Source organism: Prinia subflava, chromosome 6 (assembly GCF_021018805.1).
Source record: "Prinia subflava isolate CZ2003 ecotype Zambia chromosome 6, Cam_Psub_1.2, whole genome shotgun sequence".
NCBI classification, from domain to species: Eukaryota; Metazoa; Chordata; class Aves; order Passeriformes; family Cisticolidae; genus Prinia; species Prinia subflava.
This window is the reverse complement of record NC_086252.1, coordinates 37,169,454-37,188,365: the sequence shown is the minus strand read 5'-3', so window position 1 is coordinate 37,188,365 and position 18,912 is coordinate 37,169,454. Positions and strand designations below refer to the sequence as shown.

General features: G+C 42.9%; 1 protein-coding gene across 1 annotated transcript in view; it reads right to left on the bottom strand.

Annotated features, from left to right (window-relative positions):
- Positions 1–421: 421 nt before the first annotated feature.
- The window catches only part of EPC2 (enhancer of polycomb homolog 2), a 36,257-nt gene continuing 17,766 nt past the window's right edge, over positions 422–18,912 (bottom strand). The window contains exons 3-14 of the mRNA XM_063401028.1: positions 17,139–17,284; positions 14,607–14,813; positions 13,868–14,016; positions 13,532–13,661; positions 12,438–12,626; positions 12,131–12,220; positions 11,512–11,657; positions 11,068–11,411; positions 7,015–7,151; positions 5,296–5,455; positions 3,090–3,423; positions 422–1,705 (exon numbers count right to left, since the gene is read on the bottom strand). Coding sequence (XP_063257098.1) covers positions 1,633–1,705; positions 3,090–3,423; positions 5,296–5,455; positions 7,015–7,151; positions 11,068–11,411; positions 11,512–11,657; positions 12,131–12,220; positions 12,438–12,626; positions 13,532–13,661; positions 13,868–14,016; positions 14,607–14,813; positions 17,139–17,284 — 2,105 coding nt within the window. The 3' untranslated portion in view covers positions 422–1,632. The remainder of the gene's footprint in view (positions 1,706–3,089; positions 3,424–5,295; positions 5,456–7,014; positions 7,152–11,067; positions 11,412–11,511; positions 11,658–12,130; positions 12,221–12,437; positions 12,627–13,531; positions 13,662–13,867; positions 14,017–14,606; positions 14,814–17,138; positions 17,285–18,912) is intronic.

The following is an 18,912-nucleotide window of genomic DNA, read 5'->3' as shown; positions in this document are numbered from 1 at the left end:
ACGTAAGACAAAGCAGGTTTAAACACAGCTTGGATTAAAAACAGTTCTTTATACAGAAAGCTAAGATGGAAAACACACTGACTGCATGACACAGGCAAGATTTTCCTGGGAGGGTGAGTGGGGACTAAACCACATCTCCAGGTTCCTCCCTTCCTCAGTGCGCCTGGGATTTGTAATACAGAAACTTCCAAACGTGGGGAACAAACAGCAGAAATTCCCATTTCTTTGGCAGGGCAGGAAACTCTCACTCCCCGTTGGTGGGGGATCCCATCCCACCCTCCCCTGGCCCAGAATTATCCCAGATGTGCCACCTTCTGGAAAAAAGTGCATATGCTGGGGCCAAAGGAGCAGAGCCCCGAGCAGCCTGCAGGACTGCTGCGCCCCTGCTTGCACTCTGAAAGAACCACATATGCACCATGGCCAGCTTTTGATATGTATTTTTATTTCCCTGCAGTTTTCACTTATCAAGAACAAGTAACAGGGAAAGTTGTCTGAACTAGTGCATAAACAAACATTCGGAAACACCACTACACGTATCTAATGTACAAGAACCGTATAAAAAAAGTCACTAAAACACTACACTACGAAGGTGTCCAACGCTTACAGTCAGACTTTTTCCAACCCGTTACTTGCCTTGTAGCCACAGGAAAACTCTCCAAAATTGAAAAGACAATCTTGCCACAACCCTCCCTCCCCCCCCACCACCTGGGATGGCTCGATAGCTTAGACATCCAATAATGAATTATTGCAATGATATAGAATGCAATACATACCTGGTAAAATATCCTTTAATGTGGTGTGGTACAGTTTGAAAGCCGGTTAAAATACGCAGTCTTCGGATAAAATGGCATCGAGGTGAAAATTTTCTCAGATCTGCACATTTGGAGATGTGCCAGATGCATAATTTTCCTAGTCAGGTTTTTTTTTTCCCCTCTCCTGTGTAATTATTTTTTATAAACTGGTATTATAAATAGAAATATACATTCAAAATATATGGAAAAGTGAGTTACTACATTAAATTTGCATGTATCGATCCATCCCTTTCCCCTGCACAGTAATAGAAAATACTATTTTGCCTTGAACTTCATATTTGACAGTGAAATGCCACTAAAGTATTTACCAAAAAGTCCATCTAGTCAAATTGTGAAACAAAATGAACCAAGTGAAAACTTTACATTTCCTTTAGAAAAAAATTACAAGAATTTTGTTTCCTAGCTATGAATCTTTAACTTTTTTTTTTAGACACAAAGTTGCATTTATTTGTACAAGATACAAAATGTAAACATGGCAAAATAAATAGTTTAAACAAGTGATGCAGGATCCCATGTCATGCTCATGATCCCATTAAAGAATTATTTTTTAATCCATTCAGTTGCAAATTCAAGTGCAAAAGCATGATGATGAATATCTACTATTCAAGTAACAGAAATAATATTGATGATACAAATAAACTATTTTACAAGGTAGTGATTTTCCCAATTTTACAAAATTTACATTATATATCGACTTAATACACGATATACTGCGAGTCCATTCAGGTCTGAGTTCTCTGTGAGGCACAGAGCGCTGTGTTTGCGTTCAGCTGGAGCAGGGAGGACACACCAGGACACAGCTGGGGACACTGCCGGGGGGTTATGTCACCTCCATGGCCACTGTGGTCTCGGCGAGGCCGTTCAAGCCCAGGCGCTCCGGCTCATGGTTCTCTCTGCAGGGGGAGAGAGCTCACGCTCAGAACACAGCTCCTCACACAGCTACAACACAGCTCCTCACACAGTTTTAGTCATAACACATCTCCTCACACAGCTACAACACAGCTCCTCACACAATTTTAATTACAACACATTTCCTCACACAGTTACTACACATTTCCTCACACAATTTTAATTACAACACATTTCCTCACACAGTTTTACCCATTTCTTTCGTATTTTCGCACTGCTGTCACCTGAACCTTAACACACGCGCTGCAAATGTTATTTGGAAGTAAATGCTGGCATTCAACAATTCTGTTATTCAGCAGTGCAGTCCCTTCTGCAGGATTATTGCATTTAACTGTCCGTTTCCAGCCTAAATTATGGGTTAAATTCCTTGAAGCTCTTCTGAAGGAGCAAAGTCAAGGTATGATAACTCAGCATTGAATATTCCATTAAGGCACCAAGGGTTGCTGTAATTCCCCACCCATTCTGCCCCAGCACTGAGTTTTTACTTGTTTACTAATATCCATTTTTTACTTTTCCAATTCACAAACATGACTTTGTTTTTGGAAACAAACCAACTTCTTGAAGTCTCTCTCCAGGAGAGACTTCAAACAAAGCCCAAATATTGCCATTTTCAGAAAAATCTGCCTGCTGCAAAGCTCCTGCCACTCCTATGGAACATCATCTAAGTATCCTGAAATAACAGTGCCACTGTTAATAAGAATAAATATCTTAATGGTTAGACTTGATGATCTTAGAATTCTTTTCCAACCTAAACAATTATGAATTATGATTTTATGTGTAAGATACGGGTAGTCACTTCTCTGGTTTGTGTTTTACATAAACACGGAACACATATATCCATATGTAAATATAGAAAATATCTCTGCCAGCCTATACCTTACAATATTGGTACACAGTGATTTAGAGGGAACATGAGGAGAGTTTGACACAATCTACCCAAAAATGCTGCATGGGAAGGGACAAATTAAATAGTTAAAATTCAAACACAGTAGAAGTTGACCAAAACTACTGGTGCCTAAAGGCAGGGCAAGTCATTCGAGGGGTTAATTTGCAAAATCAGCTCTTGTGGGTTTGCCATGGCCATGCTGAAGGTGCTGAGAAGCCTCTCAGAGGTGGAACAGACTCCCCCTAGTGCAGAGCTGGGCACATTTCTGGGGAGGACACACCTGAGGCTGCGCCAGGGGAGGGTCAGTGGGAGTAAGCATTCCTTCAGGAAGGATTTCCTCCTGGGAAGGGCACTGAAGTGCCCAGGGAGGCACTGCTGAGGTGGCACTCAGCGCTCTGCTCTGACCAGCTGAGGGTTGGGCTCTGATTTTGGATCCCACGATTCCGAACACAAGCAGGAGCTGCAGCCCTGTCCCCACTCACCTTGCTATACTGCTGATGGCACTGCTGGGAGTTACCTTTGGCACTCTGTCCATGCTGGCAGCAACTGTGGCGAGTTTTAAGGCTGTTGGCGAGGGCGCTGAAGTCCGTGTATTGATATGAACATTGACTGGAGACACAACGCTGACGTTGTTGAGGTGCACGGCGCTGGGCAGGCAGGAATTGTTCATGGGGAGAGGCTGAGGGCTGCTCGTGCACAAGGCTGGGATTAAGTGGTTTGTGGTGCTGTGGCCAACTGTCCTTACGAGCTGTACAGTTGAGATCCCTGGGCTGGATGATAAAGCCATGTTGGTGGAGTACAAGGTTCTGGAGGTTCCTGTTATGCAGAATAAACGGGGTGTGTTAAAAAGGTGACATTTCTTAGATGAAAAGCCAAAGATTAACCTCGAGGGCAATGCTCTGTGTGTATAAGTCATTCATGTTCGTGGAAGAAGTCAGAAGTGGCAGCGTGGCACACTCCCATGGATGCCTTAGGGTTTAGCTTTTACATTTTTCAGACCCTGTACTGCTTTAGGGTGTAACTCTGAAACTCCATAACCTGTCAGCTCCTGTTCTCCCATTCTCCTCAGACAAAACTCAAATTTTATTCAAAATCCCTCTAGGCCTGAAACTCAAGAACATCTGACTGTCTCAGGCCCCGAAAAGTATAAACAACAGTGAGTTGGGGGGAGCAAACTGGGAGTAAATTATTTCATTACCTGAAGCTGTAATTGGAGAATTAACCCCTGATATGTAAATGGACCAAACTTATTTCTGTCTGAAAAACTCATGACCATCATCCAGCTTGGGTGTAGCCTCTGGGAGACTCCTGACTGCCCAAGGTGCATTTATTGAAAGCCTTTAATAAACACCCACTTTATTCTCTTCATCTTGTCTGGTCTCTGTTCCAGGCAGCCACTCCAAGGCATCACCATGGCCTGATCTTCCCCCCTCAAAGCACTGCCCTCGTGGATATGAACTCAGAATTACACACAGATCTCTCTCTACCCTGGAACTGCTCCAGTTTATTGATTTTATTCAGTCGTGGTTTTTCTCCCTCTATTCATTTCATATTACCATTAACCCAGCCTGGCAGAAGGTCTATAAAACTAATCACATCATTAGCTGCTAAAACAACAAATTACTTTAAAAGCCTCTTCTTTGTCTTGGCAGCCCCAAGCCCATTTGCCTCTTGGCACCATGGAGGCAGCACCAGCACAGGCAGCACCATAGGAAGAGGGCTGGGAGGGGACACTGAGTGCCCATGGCTGCACTTTGGGGACAAATCCTAAATGCAGGAAACCTGAGGCTAACAGTGATGGCAGGAGAATTGCCAGTAAAGGTTGGTTAGCGCTTTTTTGGTTGAGTATACAAGTGAGGTAACAACCAAATAATGAAGCAACTTTTCCATTTCCTTCTCAAAGTACTTAAATGTTTTAAGCAGTTGATTTATTCTTTCATTACACGCTCCCACTGGTTTTAAAACGCTGTCATTTAGACTTTTCATGAGAACAGATTATTAGAAGATAAAGACTACCCAAGGAAAAGCAAACAATGCTTTTCCAGAGTGCACTCGGTGGTTTTAGATCCATTTAAACAAGATCTACTGCACAGGCTCTCAGGCACAGGGTGGGATTCTTGGGGCTGTCCTGTACAGGGCAAGGAGCTGGACTTTCATCATCCTTGTGTCAGGATATTCCATGATCCAAACCACTGCTCCAAAGTACTTTAGAGAAGAGTATTTGAAACGATCACAACTAGGAGATTGATAAATAAATCCTCCTTTAATTCCCTTAAGGGTCTAAGATAGCTCAGTCCTTCTCAGGCCTTGGAGGAATATATCAAAAGACAGGAAAAAGGACTCAGAAGAGGCTCTCACCCTTAGCTGCAGTAAGATGTTTATTCCAGGTGGTGTCCAGGGGAAAGAGGGCGTGCACAGGGAACAGGGGCTTTTCTCAGGACTTCTGAGGGTGGGGCAAGTTGGCACACAGCCAATGGGGTCAGAAAGGGAAGGAAGGGTCAGACTACATGGTACAAGCTCTAGGGGTCCCTGAGGGGGGAGAACCACTCCCACAGGGGAATGTAACAGGAGATTTGAATTTTTTGTCGTTGTTTATTAATATTTTAGAGATCAAGAAGATCAGTTGATAACTGGGAGCAGCTGACACTCTCAGCTGGTTCCAGAGCAGACTTTCCAAGCTCTCCTCACCTGAAGGCTGGACAACCCCGTTGAGATTGTTGTGGCTGGTGTTCTGCTCCTTGGCTCCCTCGCTGCGCCCGGGGCCCGGCGCATTGACCACTGCAGAGGCAGCAAAGTGGGCACTGGCTGAATCCAGGGTTTTGGACATGCAGTCAGAGGTGCTGGAGCCCTGCAGGAAGAGGAGAAGCTGCCTCTCAATCACCCAAGCACAAAGTGAAATGTGCCTTAGGATTGCTTCAGTGCACAAGTAAAGCAAATAAATAAATACGGCTTCTACACGTGACCTAATGCATCACAACATTGAATATTTCTGTGTCAACAGAGTGAGGAAAAGTTGGAAATTAGTGTCCAAATGAGGATTAGACCAGTGCTGCCCAATGCAGCCAGGCCAGCTCTCAGCAAAACAAGTAACTTTTGCTGTGTGTTTAGCCTGGAGAGGAGAAGGCTCCAGGGAGAGCTCAGAGCCTTGCCAGGGCCTGAAGGGGCTCCAGGAGAGCTGCAGAGGGACTGGGGACAAGGCAGGGAGGGACAGGACACAGGGAATGGCTCCCAGTGCCAGAGGGCAGGGCTGGGTGGGAGACTGGGAAGGGATTCCTGGCTGGGCTGGAATTCCCAGAGCAGCTGTGGCTGCCCCTGGACCCCTGGCAGTGTCCTTGGCTGGACGGGGCTTGGAGCAGCCTGGGATGGCAGAAGGTGTCCCTGGAAGAACGGGACAGGCTTCCAGGTCCCTTCCAACCCACACCACACAGGATTCCCTACATTTGGGGACGTTCCTCCAAGAGAACAACTGTGTCTGAAACCTTCTCTGCTCTGTCTCCAGGCAGGAAATGCTCTGAGTCTTTGTGGTACCTCCGTTCTGTGACTTGTGCCACAGAACAACTGCCCAGCACATTCTGGAATCCCGCTCTGTTACTCCAGTTTCTACTGGAATGACTCACTGCTCTTACTGGAAAGAACATCAATTCTGCAACTTCAATTTATATTAACTAAGAAAATGACTTTGCACAGAAGCTTGGAGTATTTTAAAGATCCAAAATTCATTTGTTTTGTTTAAATAGTCTGGCATCGTGTCTTTACACTTACAAAAAATGTCATCAGTATCTGCCAACACAGAATCCCTGATTAATTGGAGTAGAAAACACTGTGGGGAAGGGACAATCAGCACAAGCAATTAGATATAAAATGCTCAAAGGAATATATATTTTCCTAGTAATAGACAACAGCAACAGCTTTTATATTTTATTGGGAAAAAAGAAAACTAAGTGCAATGGAAAAACACTTTTCCCTTGCAAGGGATGCCAGAGGAAAAATGGGATTCTTTTAGAAGCCAGAATATCCAGATATGCAAAGCTCTCCTCTTCCTCTCGGAGGTACCAATTTCTAGTGCTCACTGAACATCTGTTCATAACAGAACACATCACCTCAGAAGGTAATTTTAATTCCTGAAGTCTCTTCAGAGCACTCACAGACAGCAGGACAAAACCAGTGCAAACAGGAAGAGCTGAGAGCACACACTGGTATTTCTCTACTGACAACTCTGTGGATGCAGGTAACACATCCAGGCACAGAGTGTCTTACTGCACTTGTAAAATGCAGCCAACTTATTAAAAAACCCAGAGCAAAGGTTTGAATTGCCTCAAGGTTTGAATTGTCCCACATTTGCTGGGGCGTCCATTGGTCGGCAGGGACGAGCAGCACTGTGAACAGAAGGAAGGGTGAGGACAGTACCTGTGCTTTTGGATGTGTCTGCTGGGAGGAATGCTGAGACTGCTGCTTCTGCTGCAGCTGGGCCAGCTGCTGCCTCTGCATCTGCACTAACTGCTGTTGGTGTGTCTGGAACTGCTCCTCTGTGATCCCCCCGGTGACTACGGGAGAGAAAGGAGCCCCGGTTACACAAAACACTCGCGTGGACACGCAGGAGCGCAGCTCAGGGGGTAACAGGTGGCTGAAGGTGACAGAAATCATGTCAGATGCACCCAAAATCTTCACAGATTAGGTAAAGGAGAGGTCAAGCTGTGTTTTGTTTGTTGTGGTCTTTCATGGAATCAATTTGTAACGAAAGAATTCAGAGCTTTCCTTGCTTTTAAGCACTTTCTATCTTTGGTGGTTTTATCTCCAATAGCTTTAGGCAAAAGCTTATGAGAAATGATTTTGCTGGCTTTCAGGGAAGAAGCACAGCCTAAAACTCAGAGCTGAGGACAAAGTGCCCTGGGCTGTCTTCACTGGAGAATATTCCTGGACCATTTCCCTTCCTACAGCCCCTTGCTGCCCCTTTCCCAAGGGCAGAATGGACTCTGAGGGAAGCACACGGCTGGCATGGGAGATTTTCTCTGCCAATTATTGTTTTAAATGCACTAAGAGTTTAGGGGTGCCAAAATAAGTTTATTTTTGAGAACCAGGTTAATGCCACCCTGGTAATTTCACAGGCCCAACACATGAAGGGAATGAAGTTAGAAAAGCTGGTTTGAACATTCTCCCCCTGAAGAATCTGCACACTTGGTAAACTGAAAATACTGATGGGGTTCATGCCAAAACCTGAGCTGTGTGCAGTTAACCCAAGAACTGAGTTCTGAGCAAGTAAAGAGAGAATTCCCTTTTCAAGGATTCCCATGAACACATTTCAACACTTTATCCTCCAGTCTGTTTTTCCAGGACTGAAGCTGAGCTGCACCTCTAGCACCTGGGTTCTCAGGAATATCCTCCTACCCAGGGACTCTGAGCTAACAGTAAAACACAGAGTTATCCATCTTGCAGGGTTTGGTTCTTCCATTTATCAGTTTTAGAACTCAGGGTTATCCTGAAATTCCACTGGGAAAAAATATCAGAATTAGGACTGCTTAGAAATTAGAACTGAAACTTCCTCTTTACTGCTATAGTATTAAAGCACGTCTCAACCATGTAAAGAGAGCACTTAAAAGTCCAATTACTTAAAAATTACTTCTCTTAAACTCCAGCAATATTGTAAATTCCAACCTAAGTTTATTTTGCATTTAGCTTTACTTAGTTCCTCTTGCAGATTCTTACCTCGAATTTAATTCCAAGTTAAATCAGCTCAACCTGCTCCATTCCCTCACAAAACACACGGCATTGCTGAAGGCACCGGGGCCAAGAACAGCCTTATGGAATATTACATATATTTCTATTTTTAAGTTCTGAGGTAACAAATCCCAGAAAATGTGGTTTGTTTTACAGAAAGCTGCTTAAGAACAAGGTGAGATTCCATGTCCTCAATCTCCTCTCCTTCTCAGTTTGTCACAAAGCACAAAGTCATGGAATGCTCTGTTAGAGGATACAGGGGAGGTACTCCAGGATTGAGCACTCCCTTACTCTGCATGTGCCTGAATTTCAGGTATTTATCCAGTGGCCAGGCTGTTCACCTTGTTATAAACCAGCAGATGTTCATTAGCACGTTAAATATCATTTGCTTCTGCCAAATCAAACACCTGGAGGGTCCTGGAGAAAAACAAGAGCAAACTTTGACCCCGTCCCAAGGCAGCCTCTGAGATCAGGGTTAAGAGCTCTGCAGCTTATGGGGGATTTTATTTTATTTTATTTTATTTTTTTTATTTATTTATTTATTTATTTATTTTATTTATTTATTTATTTTTTTTTTTAATTTTATCAGAGCCTGACTGGGCTGAAAAACTGCACCACAACAGGGGAAAAAGTCCCTTCAGCTTTCCCTTCCAGGCTCCTCTCTGCTTGCAAGGTTTGGATTGTGTCACTTCTCTCAGGACTTGAAGGCTTTAACCAAAGATCAGTTTGCAGGCTGCCCCACAAGTGGCATTGCTTGAATTATTCCTGTGTGGTATTTGAGGCTGGGGAAAAAATACCTCTAAAAAGTAGAGGTTTGTTCCACAAACAAAACTCCTCGGCTGGGAACAGCATCATGTGCAGTTGTCCCCTCTCTAGGGACAGGCTTTTCCCATTTGCAGTGCTTACAACATGAGCAAGAGAATAATTTAGCTCCAGAAAGTGGTTCTTGATTCAGGCACTCATTGGGTATTCTGAAGAAAAGTCTTGTCACAGACTTTTAAAATTTAAAAAAAATTCTATCTGTACAATGCATTTGAGGAATTACCAGGGTTGCTTTACTAATACAGGGAAAAATACAACACAGTGGTAATTTTAAATATTCTTGTGCACCAAAAATCAAAGCAACTCCCCAGTTCTAAAATAAAACAGTAATAAAAATAAAAGCAATCAGTTTGAGTACTGCCACCATTTCCTCTGGAAGGAATAGCAAATCAGCTGTAAAATTAACAGATTTCAACAATTACTTCCCAAAGAGAATGACTTCAGTAAAGGCAGTGACAGTGGCTGTGCTCATTTAATGCACAACCAGGCTCTGACCAGCCCTTTTAGAATTTATTCCCATTTACTTGTGAGAAAATCCAACAGCAGTGCCTCTTGCTGGTTCAGTTATTTGGGGAGGAATTCTGTACTCTATTGTGTCTGATCTTGTTCCAGAACTGCAGATCTGGTTTGTAATTTAAATCTGTGACAAAAAAGGTCCTCCCCAGCCATAAATTCCATGCATAATGTACTTCAACTACTGAGGGATTTCCATTTAATTTAAATGTATTCCTCAGATGATTTCTAAAATTATACCACGAGTTTATTACTATTCCTCCAAAAAGTGGCTTCTCTCCATCAGATTTGGTTTCATTCATTTTTCAGCTATTTCTTTACCAGCTCTTGGTGTTTATCAATAATCCCATCACACTGAACTGCCCCTTTCTGCCCCAGCTGGGATTCCTCAGGCCTTCTCTTTCAAAAGATAATTATATAAAATATGCAATACATTATATCTGTGTTTTTCATGCAGCAGGAAAATGCTCCTGTGCCAATCTATTCATGGCAGAGAACAACCTAAAGGTGACACTGACCACACTGAGAAGCTGGGCTGGAATAAATCCTCTGTGCCTCTGTCAGAATAATTTAACAGTGCCCAGGAATTCTGGAGATACATTACTGGAGAATAAATACCCATTCCTGGAGCTTTGAGAGAGATGGAACATTGCACAGGCACAGAAATGATGGGATTCAGGGTCAGTCTGTTCTATTCTCTCATTATCCTGGTTTACAATACAGGATGCAGTGGGGATATCTCAGGTTCTTGCTGCTGTAGGAGATCTCATTTGCTGGATCTCAGATTTTTCAGATTTTTGGAGAACTGTATCATTGTAACTCCCTTATGATTATAAAGAAGTGACAGTGTTAAAACTTGAGCCATTGCAACTCGAGCTCATGAAGCAAGCGATGCAAACACTGCTCAATTTAAGCTTAAAACAATTTTTCATCACTGGATCCTTCCACTGTTGACATTTTTACCATTTTCAGACCTTTTCATGCCTGCTCAGGGCACTTAGGAACTTCCTGCATCTGTCTGAGCCAAAAATGAAAACTGACAATAACAAAAATGAGCCACATCCACCCTCCCCAAGAAACCACCACATTTGTTTTGCATTCATCACGAGCATTCTTCTACCCTTAAACAAGCTTAGACCAATTAGTGCCATTAAGACTCAATTAGACCTAAATAATTCTTCATAGGAGCAGAATCCCTACTTTGAATAATGTCTGAATCCAGCACTTCAATTCCAATGGAAGCAAAGCAGGAGGAAGAAGTGTTTGTGGGAAGTTTCTGTATGCTTTAGGAAATATAAAATAGTCAGGTTGTAGCTGTGGTTGGGTCCACACCAGAGTTGAAGATCTCACAAAGAAAGCTCCCAAAATTCAGTATTTTTAAATCCCAGAAGAAGCCAAATCCATGCCTACCTGATATGCCATTCTTGCTGGTGTTCAATAAAGCTACAGATGCTGCAGAGACTCTTTTATTATTCACAGTCTGCCCTGCTTTCCTTGAGGTACATTCTTCACTATCACTGTCCTGGAGATTGAGTAGCCTGGGCTGGAAACACTGCAGTCGACATGATCTGATATTGCTTAGGATTTCAGGAAGGGACAGTCTGTTTTCACAAGGTTTATTGGAAGCATTGGTCCGTGAAAAATTAGAAGAAAAGTCTAAAGTCTGGGAAGAGCTTGAAAAACTGTTGAGCATTTCCGGGTCAATCTGCCTCAGGACAGGATCATGTTCTGTGGATATTCGGTCCATGATAACCCTGATTAAAGAGGAGGAGGAAAACCATTAGGTTCATCATTTCTTTTTAACACTTTCATCCTTTGAAGGGGAATGAAGAATTCCAAACAACCCAACTGTACCTTCCACCCCTGCCAATCCTCCTCCTCGCAAATCCTATACACCTCCTTGGGATTGTGAGGGTTGTAAGGCAATGCCTGAACCTCAGTTTGTCCAACTCTGCCAGTTCGGGGCTTTCATACGAAGAATTCGTTTGGTCCAAACGAGGCTGTGAAGAAAGAAAAGGCAATTTTACACTCCAAAGGTGCTTTGATAAGATTGGTTATCACACACAGGCTCCAGGACAGAACATGTGCTTTATGTTAATCAGTCAGAGCTTCAGCAGTTCAAAAATAAACTCTGACACTGAGGCTGTTAAATACTCTGCTTCTAACAGCAATGGAAAAGTTGGAGAAAATGAAAATAAAAGTTTCCAGTCATCTCAACATCTCCTGGCAAAGGAATGAACTCACAGGCTAAGGGAAAAAAGAAAGGAGGATGAATTCTAAGTGGGAAGTTCAGGCTGGACCCTTCAGAGCCAAGCAGAAAGGGGATGTTCCTGCAATTGTCTTCAGACTCACCACAGCAGCAAAGCTCTGCTGGTCACTGGGGACAGAACTCCAATATCAGCACTATGCCAAGCTAAATTTAATGAAACCATCACTAAACCTAACAGCACAGCATAACACTGCATGTACTTACAGCATAATACTGGCATCCTGCTCTCCTCCTGAAAGCACAAGGTCCATCAGGATCATTCTCTTCTTCTGCTTCTGAGACTGGTGAGGGTACCTAGAGCAGAAAACAGCATCGTTCTCCCAACTGCCACATCTGTGTAATTGTATTTATTACTGACATTTGTGTTTATATAAGGTGAACTGCCATGTTTATATAGCAAAGCACAGCTTGGAAGGAAACTCAGTTTACACAAGCACTGGGACAAGCCAGACTGGCCCAGCTCCAGCTAACTGGAGCTGCTGCCTCGTGCACACTGGGGTTTTGGTGTTACCTGGGGGAACTCATCCTCATCGGAGCTGTGGAAGTCGTACTGCTTGATATCACTCTTGCTGAGCACGGGCAAGGGCTCGGCCAGGGGCTGAGGGGTCACCACACACTCCAGCTTGGGCTTCTTCAGGTATTTCTTCTTCTGCCGGACAACGTCGGACACGTCCTCCTTCAGAGAGGAGTGGTGAGGGTGCTGCTCGGGAAAAACAAACACACAGCTCTAAAAACCAAAGCATGACAAAACTTCACTGCCTCATGGCAGGACTGCTTGTCTTCCAAAGGCTCTGCAGAAGTTTCAGACACATCACGCACAATTTACTGAACGTATTAAAACTTAGCATTTTTCCTGATTGTTTTTACAGGTATTTATTAATAATCAGAGGGCCCCTGAGCCATGTGCCTGCCTGAGAGGCTCCTCACTCTGCACTACACTCAGAACATTGTCATTGAAATTCCTCTTGCAATTATTTTCTGAGATCTCATTTTTCCCCGGCACTTTCAATTTTCTGAACTGCTTGGACAAGTTCAAAAGAAACAATTTAATTTGTTTCCTGTTTCTCACAGAGCTGACACTTTTTAGCAGATGTGTTGGTATTCAGGTTGGCTATTTAAGATTTTTCTCACATAAACCCTCTGCAGTGAGCAATTCCATTGATATTGAAGTGTCCACTTGAACACAGATGTTATTAAACTTCAAAGCTCCCATCTGAAAAGATTATTTCGCTTGCAAAATTCTTCATTTGAAGGAGAAGCACCAGTGCAGTTTAAAAAGGTGTTTAAATACACCCTGAATTAACACTCTTCAATACAGCATGACTGAAACGAACTCCAGCGCTTGGGAACCAGAGGAGAAACACAAGGAATGCCAGAATTCCTGGAGAACCAGGCATCCCGGGGTCTGGATGGAATTCTGGGACCACTAGGTGTCGCAGGTGCTAAATACAAATTTCCAGAGGTCTTCAGCTCTCAGCCTCACCCCCAAGCATTTAACTCCTAATATTTCAGGTTATTTCTTCAGAGACAGGTCTGAATTCAAAGTCTATCCAAAGGAATGATGATCCCAGGAAGAAGAGACTCGTGGCAGGGAAAAAGTCTTACCTTAACTTTACATTCTTGAACTTTGTGGTGGTTCCCATTGTGGAGAGATGCAGCTGTGCCCAGCTCTTTTTCAGGTCTGTTCAGCTTCACTTCATTGAGGATTTCACCTCCAAAATCACCCAAATGGTACCTGAAAAAAACCAGGATTAAAACTACAGGGCTGCATTTCCACTGGGAAATGTCTGAAAAACACAAACCAGTGTCTTCCAATTGTCTACACAAAACCCTTCTCTTTCAGTTCCTGAAATTTATGGTGCTGTTATAAATTATGAGGGACAATTTCAAAGCCATTTAATAAAAATTTAAAACCTTGGGTTTTATAATCTGGAGTTTTACCTTTTCTCCACAACTTCCAACGTTAAATGCAACAGCTCCCGTTTTGTTTTCTCTCTCCTCTTAATCATCTCCAAAATTGTTATGGCTCTGCTAAACTCCCTCCTTAATTTCAACATCTTCTCATAAGATGCTTCATCATTCTTTCGGTTCTGTTGAGAGATGAAACAAATTTTTAGTCAAAAGCAAAAGCCATGAGGCACAAACTGCAAAAATAAAGTTCTATAATGCTGCTGCAAACGAGGCTCATGAGGACACTCCAAAGCAGCTTTTCCTAAAGCAGATCCTACTTGGCAAACAAAGCCACAAAAAGCAAACAAAATCACTTTTAAGAGTAAAATGAGAAGAGTTTTTCAGCCATTTCCCCCCATGTTTTGTTCAGATTCCAGATCAACCCAATGGAAGTTTGTCAGAACAAGGAATTCAAGCCTTGGCTCCTACAAAACCTTGACTTCCACACACACTAAAGCCGTGCACGTGTACGAAGTTGATGCAAAATGCTGATTGCAGATTTCCTGATTTAAATCATTCCATGCTCCAAATGCAAAACCTAGGGAATTGTTTGCCCTTTTCCCACAGAAAGGGAAGCCTCGTACCCAGCAGAGGCTGTGTGCCTTGCTCTGAGTTTCAGCTCAGGAAATGGGCAGATGATAAATGTCCCCTGCAAGACGCCAGACAGGGATCCAAATTATCCCTGATGAGGGAGAAATGTCAAATTGCAAGGGCAGAGTGTGCCCGTCACCTTTCTGGTCTGCATCTTCTCGGTCCTCCTGCGGAAGGCCACGTAGGGGTCGTTGTTGGTGGAGCCGTCCCTCTTCTCCTGCTTGATCTGGGGGATGAGCGAGGGCCCCCGGCAGTTCTTGCGCTTCCTCACCCAGTAGTCGTAGACGGCCTTGATCAGGTAATCGTCCTCGTTGAGCAGCAGCTTGGCCTCCTGCAGGGTCACCAGCTGCAGGGGACACGGAAAAGGCGCTTTTGGAAAAGCCACCACACAATCACACCAACAGTGCACCTTCTGCAGCAACTTCATTGTTTCCAGCAGAGGGGAAAGGCATGAAAACACATTCAGGGAAATTAAAATCACCGGTTGTTCTTCCCAGTTAGACTGCCCAAGTTTTCTGAACCAGCAGCATCTTTCATCCAATGGTCTAGATCAATCCAATGGTCTAGACCTCCATCAACCTTTCATGAAATCTGAAAACACTTTGAAACTACTACAAGCACAGGATAGAAAGAACTTACTACAGTCTGCAGGTCATGATTTGGGAATCACTTTAATCTATTTTTTCCTAAAGAAGAAAAAGTTTCTTATTGGTTAACCTTTATTAATGTGTAATTCTTTGCAGTTAAATGTTGATTCCCCTAGAAGTGAATTTACTTCTTAATTATTTCCCCCTAAATGATAGAACCCTTTGTGATTTTCCCCCTTTGTGATTTTCCCCCTTTGTGATAGAACAGGACAATGCCCATCCCTGTTTATTCCAGCCTGGAGTTCACTTGTTTGCTAAGTTATTTCAGTAGGTGGTAGTTCTACACAGGTCATTTAAAGATAAAAATTAAATCTGTGTTCAGCTTTTTATATGGAAATCAGACTCTAAATAAATGCAGAAGTATCACTAAATAGTATGTTAGTTTAACAGGCTCGTATCATCTTCAACCCATTCATTACATAAAAAGAAAATACTATCTCTAGTATCTTAAAAACAAGTCAGGCAGCACTTCATCTGCCCCATAATTTGAAAAAATATCAACCAAACAACCTAATTTACACTTTTGCAATGTGTCAAACTTAAATCTTGTCCCTATGTTAGGAGAAGCAAAAAAAGGAAACAACACATTTTGGAAAATTAAGGAAATCCTAAGTGTAACCATGGCTACTCTGCAAAGTGTTAATTCCAGCCAGAGCAGAAGGAAACCTTTGCAGTCTATGGTACAATTAGAAAAGCACTGAAGTGTTTTTTAAAAAAAGGAAAAAGTATTGCTTAGCAATCATTTCAGGTTTGTCTTTTGCTCCCTGTTCTCCATTAACGTATTTCTTACCAACAATAAATCAGCTCTGCCTTGGGTGCACAGCTGGGAAAGTGAAGCTGAGCCTGTTGTTTGTGTTGGGTTGCAGATGCAGAGTCCTTGTATTCCCTGCTGAAATCAGAATGCCCAGGGGGAAAACCTGCAGCCCCTCCTGGGCAGGGAAGGCATTCCCAGCAACACCCTTTAATATTCCAGGGAAAAGGCATGTAAACTGGGAATTGGGAGGCAGCAATCAACCCGCACCAGCCATTTCCCAGGCTCCTGCAAGAGTTGTTTGTCTCTACAGAGAAAGACCTGTACTCTTGTAACGCTTTGCTTTTGAAAAGCACCTTCAAATCTTGAATTTAACTTCATCACTCCAGCAAAGAAAGGTGAAACCAGCATCAGAAGGATCAATATTGATCATGAAATGTGATCACTGGAACGGCCTGAACTGAAAGCCAGAACAGAGGTGTCTTTATCAAAGCTCCAACAAACCCAAGTCCATGTTCAACAAGGATCACCCAATGTATTCCCTATTTTCCCCCCTTCACTCCCATTTTCTTAGCACAGTAAGAAATCTCTGCCTTTCTGAAGCTGCTCTAAGGTGCAGAAAAATACAATATTTTGGCCTTTCAGCAGACAGCACTGAACTGAATCAGGTTAGGAACTGAGGCAGAGCCGTGGATCCCACAGTGGATTTCTCACTCCCACAAAGCCTCATCTCACTGGGAAATAACTCCTCCTGTTTCAAACTTGCACAAACTCAGGTGTAGTTTTGGAGTAAATGTTTTGGGCTGTAAGACATTTCTCCAGACAGTGCCCTCCTGGAACAGCTCAGGATCTGATTTAACACTGGAACAAGGTGAATTCGCTGTCTGTGCTTCTAACCCTCCAAACCCAACCAAAGTCAACGTCCAGCAGAAGGAAGTGTAATAGAATTTGGATTCTTGTGTGTTTATAGCCATTTCTACACCTCCTGATCATCACAAGCTTATTCCACTCAACACTGGTAACACAAGCTGTGTGTCTCTAACACACTGTGGTCAGGAATTAAAAATAAAAATCAATTCCTGCAACCCCAACAGCTCCTTCCCCACCTGTTTTATCTGAAGTTACCAATAGTGACACAGCAGACAGCAATGTGATTTCTGTGGAGCTGCAGACACACAAACACTTCTCCTGTTAGCAGGAAATAAAACTGAGCACCCACCCAGAACTACCTCCCAGGAAAGCAAAACCTCTCAGGGATTTCTTCACACCATACCTGACTAGAACTGGCTTTTTCCAGTCTGTCAATCATTATTTCAAACTGCAGGGGTTTGATTTCCATCTTCCTGTTCAGCCTGTTCAGTAGGGTCTCATCCTCAGAGTCCATGTCATAATCTGGCTGTTCATTGTCCAGATTAAAGGCTGGAACACAAGAAAGGGAAATGCTGGGTGAGTAACACACTCCGGACACAGATCTGCAACCAAATGAAACTGAAAATCAAAAAAACTGAAATCAAAAATGATTGAGAAAATTCCACACCAGCACTTCCTTGTCAGAACACTTTTTTAATGCTAAAAAGTCTCCTCGTGTAACACAACACAGGTGGAAGCTGCTTGTCTCTAACTTCCAATATGAAAGGAATCCAAGAGGTTTCATTTTAAGTGACTTGAAGGGGTGATAGGCACAGAAACTTTACTGGATCTTTGCAAAACAAGAGCAAAGATGCTTGATGGGACTGATATAACACAGAATATCCAGAATATCATGGGAAGATAATAAGAACTAATTTGTATTCAATCAAATTCCAGACTTGGAGAAAAAGCATTTACACTGAAGTTCCGATGTAATTTTTGTTGCCCATTTTTAACTAGTACACCAAACCTAAAGTGTTAAAATATTTAAAAGACTAAACTTTTTCTTGTTTTATGTACTTTAGAAATCCTAGACCAATCCTATGGGAATTGTTACTTCTCCAAAATCACCTCAGCTGTGGATGTAGAACCTGACAATTCCTTCAGGCTCTCCAAATAGTCACTTCTCAACAAAGCTCATGTCTTTATTATAATTGTGCTAATTAGTTTCCACACTTGACAAAGTTCCCAGTCCTACTAAAAGCAGAAGGAAGTTCTCATTCAGGTAACACAGCAGAAATAAAATTTTACAACAATGTGAGTAAAATGCACATGACAGTAAGAACTGTTAACAGAAACATTAACTGTACACCTAATAAAACCCTGAAGGGGTGGCACACCAGGTACAACACTCCCAGTAATTCAATCAGCACTGGAATAACAGCAGCTAATAGGCCTGATGAAATATATTCTATTCTTAATAGACAAACAGCACTATCTTATCTCCACGCTCTTCACTTGTGGCTACACCAAGTGCTAATTTAAAAACCTCTGCTACTGAGCTGCCTTGTGTGCTTTAAGAGCACCTTAAAATCAGACCTTGGAAAACCAGAAGCAAAAGAAAAATACAAAAAAAGTCTTTAAAAGAAATCTAAAATAAAGTATTTTCCCTCCCACAGGCACGTGGTCAGCAGTGTCCTTCCACATCTCAGCCTTGCCCAAGACCCCTCTCTCTGTGATCCAGTGCAATCCAGGAGCTACAGCACTATCAATATTTATTTATTCAGGCACAGAAACTCAGCCAGATGCAGCTGGGAAGGGCTAAAAAGCAGCTCCTCAGCACCTTCAGCTCAAGCTGGTACCTGTCAGAGGAGACACTGCCCAACTGTACCAACTGTGACAACAGCACTGGGCCACAAGAGTCCTCTGACCTGCCACACACTGTAACAATTCATCTGAGGAGAATTTAACAGCAGGCTGTAAACATGTGTCAGGAACTGCTGGCAATATTAATTCAGTAATACCAGTTGCATGACAAGTTTATTTAAGACACTGTCACTGGGCATGTGACCAGGAGCTCCCCAACAAAATTAACTTTCAGCTTTCAGCACCAGCTCTGCCTGTCCAGCAGATCGCTGCTCACACGTGGAATGAAAACCACCAAAGTCCACACAAAGCTCGTTTGGCCTCAGGCAGAT